Source organism: Austrofundulus limnaeus, unplaced genomic scaffold, assembly GCF_001266775.1.
Source record: "Austrofundulus limnaeus strain Quisiro unplaced genomic scaffold, Austrofundulus_limnaeus-1.0 Scaffold3, whole genome shotgun sequence".
NCBI classification, from domain to species: domain Eukaryota; kingdom Metazoa; phylum Chordata; class Actinopteri; order Cyprinodontiformes; family Rivulidae; genus Austrofundulus; species Austrofundulus limnaeus.
This window is the reverse complement of record NW_013952405.1, coordinates 6919580-6921102: the sequence shown is the minus strand read 5'-3', so window position 1 is coordinate 6921102 and position 1523 is coordinate 6919580. Positions and strand designations below refer to the sequence as shown.

Below are 1523 nucleotides of genomic sequence, written 5' to 3'. Positions count from 1 at the left end.
TTTAAACACTGTTTCAAACAACAAATAGCTCCTTCATAACAAACTTAAAAAATCGTAACAATTTTAATGTTTCACCTTTATTTTATCAGAATTTTAGGTCAGAACAAATCGCTGGGCAGCTGCAGGCATCGTCATCAAATATTACCATGTAAATTTGTGTAAATTATAATTGCAAAGAAATTGTATTAATATAAGATGGTGCCCCAGATACGATCATCCTTTTACAGTGCAAGATATTTCCTTTAATTTTATCATTTAAATATTTAGACTCACAACTTAAAAGTGGTCAGTGTTTGACACACTGTGAGTTTTAAATCCTTTTAACCTTGTATTTCTTGACTCTTCTGCACACGTCTACAGTACATCCTCCACATTTCAACAAATCACAAAAACTGAGTTCCAAGTCTAAAAACAAAACATCAGCTATAAAAATACACCATTCACTCTATAATCAAATATTAAACACAAAAGCTAGAACAGTAGAAAATTACTTTAACTATGAAACTATGTGTCTAATCAGTGACATCATCATATCGGTCTAAAGCAGCCCGAGTGTCGAGGAGAGGCCATTTCCATCAAATAGTCCTCGATTCTGGTCTGTATGTCTGAGTACAGGATGTCCACTTGATCCCTGAAGGGAGGATGCCACGACCACAGCATGACGAGCCCAGCTACGGCAAGTAGGAGGAGGAGGATCATACATAGCCTCCACCAGGAGCCACACGGCGCCTGAACGGAGAGGAAACAAACATCTGGGTTACAAACAGAACATCTGCTCAAAGAGAGTTATAAAAGCTTTATTTCTGTTCTGATGACCTCTAAGTGCAATGTCAAAGCATGAGGGGAAAACGAGAGCTTTTACAGCGCGCGCACACACACACAGACACACACACACTCACCGTTCTCCTGCGGCGGTGGCTGAGCTGCCGGAGTTCGTCTCTGCACTGCGACAGTCGGGCCTGGCTGGACTGACACTCCTGCTCCATGGTGTGCAGCTCGGTCTGCAGCTCCTCACACTGCACACACACACATGCACACACCGGATGAAAAAGGACTAAAATTATTTTTCAAAATTTTTTTTCAAATATTTCAAGTCAAGCATGTTTAATGAGCTTTTAATCCAGCTGTGAAGTACAAACTTGCACTTTGATCAATATTTCTAAAGAAATTACCCAAATATAAAAGCAATGCATCTGAATAACCTGCCTTTGGGCATCAAACAGGCCATTCCCTTTATCACTTCTTAAAACCATCTCTTCTCCTTGGTTTTTAGCATCATCTGATATGTTGACTCTTAGTTTGATTTGAGTTTCTTTTTTTGTTTTATGTGTTTTAATTATATAGTTAAAAATTTCTGTTTAAGCTGTTATTATACACTGTGACTGTTGTGACTGTACAGCACTTTGGTCCTATGGTTGTTTAAAGTGCTTTATGAATAAAGATGGTATGGTATGGTATGGTATGGTATGGTATGGTATGGTATGGTATGGTATGGTATGGTATGGTATGGTATGGTATGGTAT

The 1523-nt window shown here is 38.7% G+C and overlaps 1 protein-coding gene across 1 annotated transcript in view; it reads right to left on the bottom strand.

Moving 5' to 3' along the window:
* Positions 1 to 58: 58 nt before the first annotated feature.
* Positions 59 to 1523, bottom strand: part of traf3ip3 (TRAF3 interacting protein 3) — an 8161-nt gene continuing 6696 nt past the window's right edge. Inside the window, exons 13-14 of the mRNA XM_014020238.1 lie at positions 900 to 1016; positions 59 to 729 (exon numbers count right to left, since the gene is read on the bottom strand). Coding sequence (XP_013875692.1) covers positions 529 to 729; positions 900 to 1016 — 318 coding nt within the window. The 3' untranslated portion in view covers positions 59 to 528. The remainder of the gene's footprint in view (positions 730 to 899; positions 1017 to 1523) is intronic.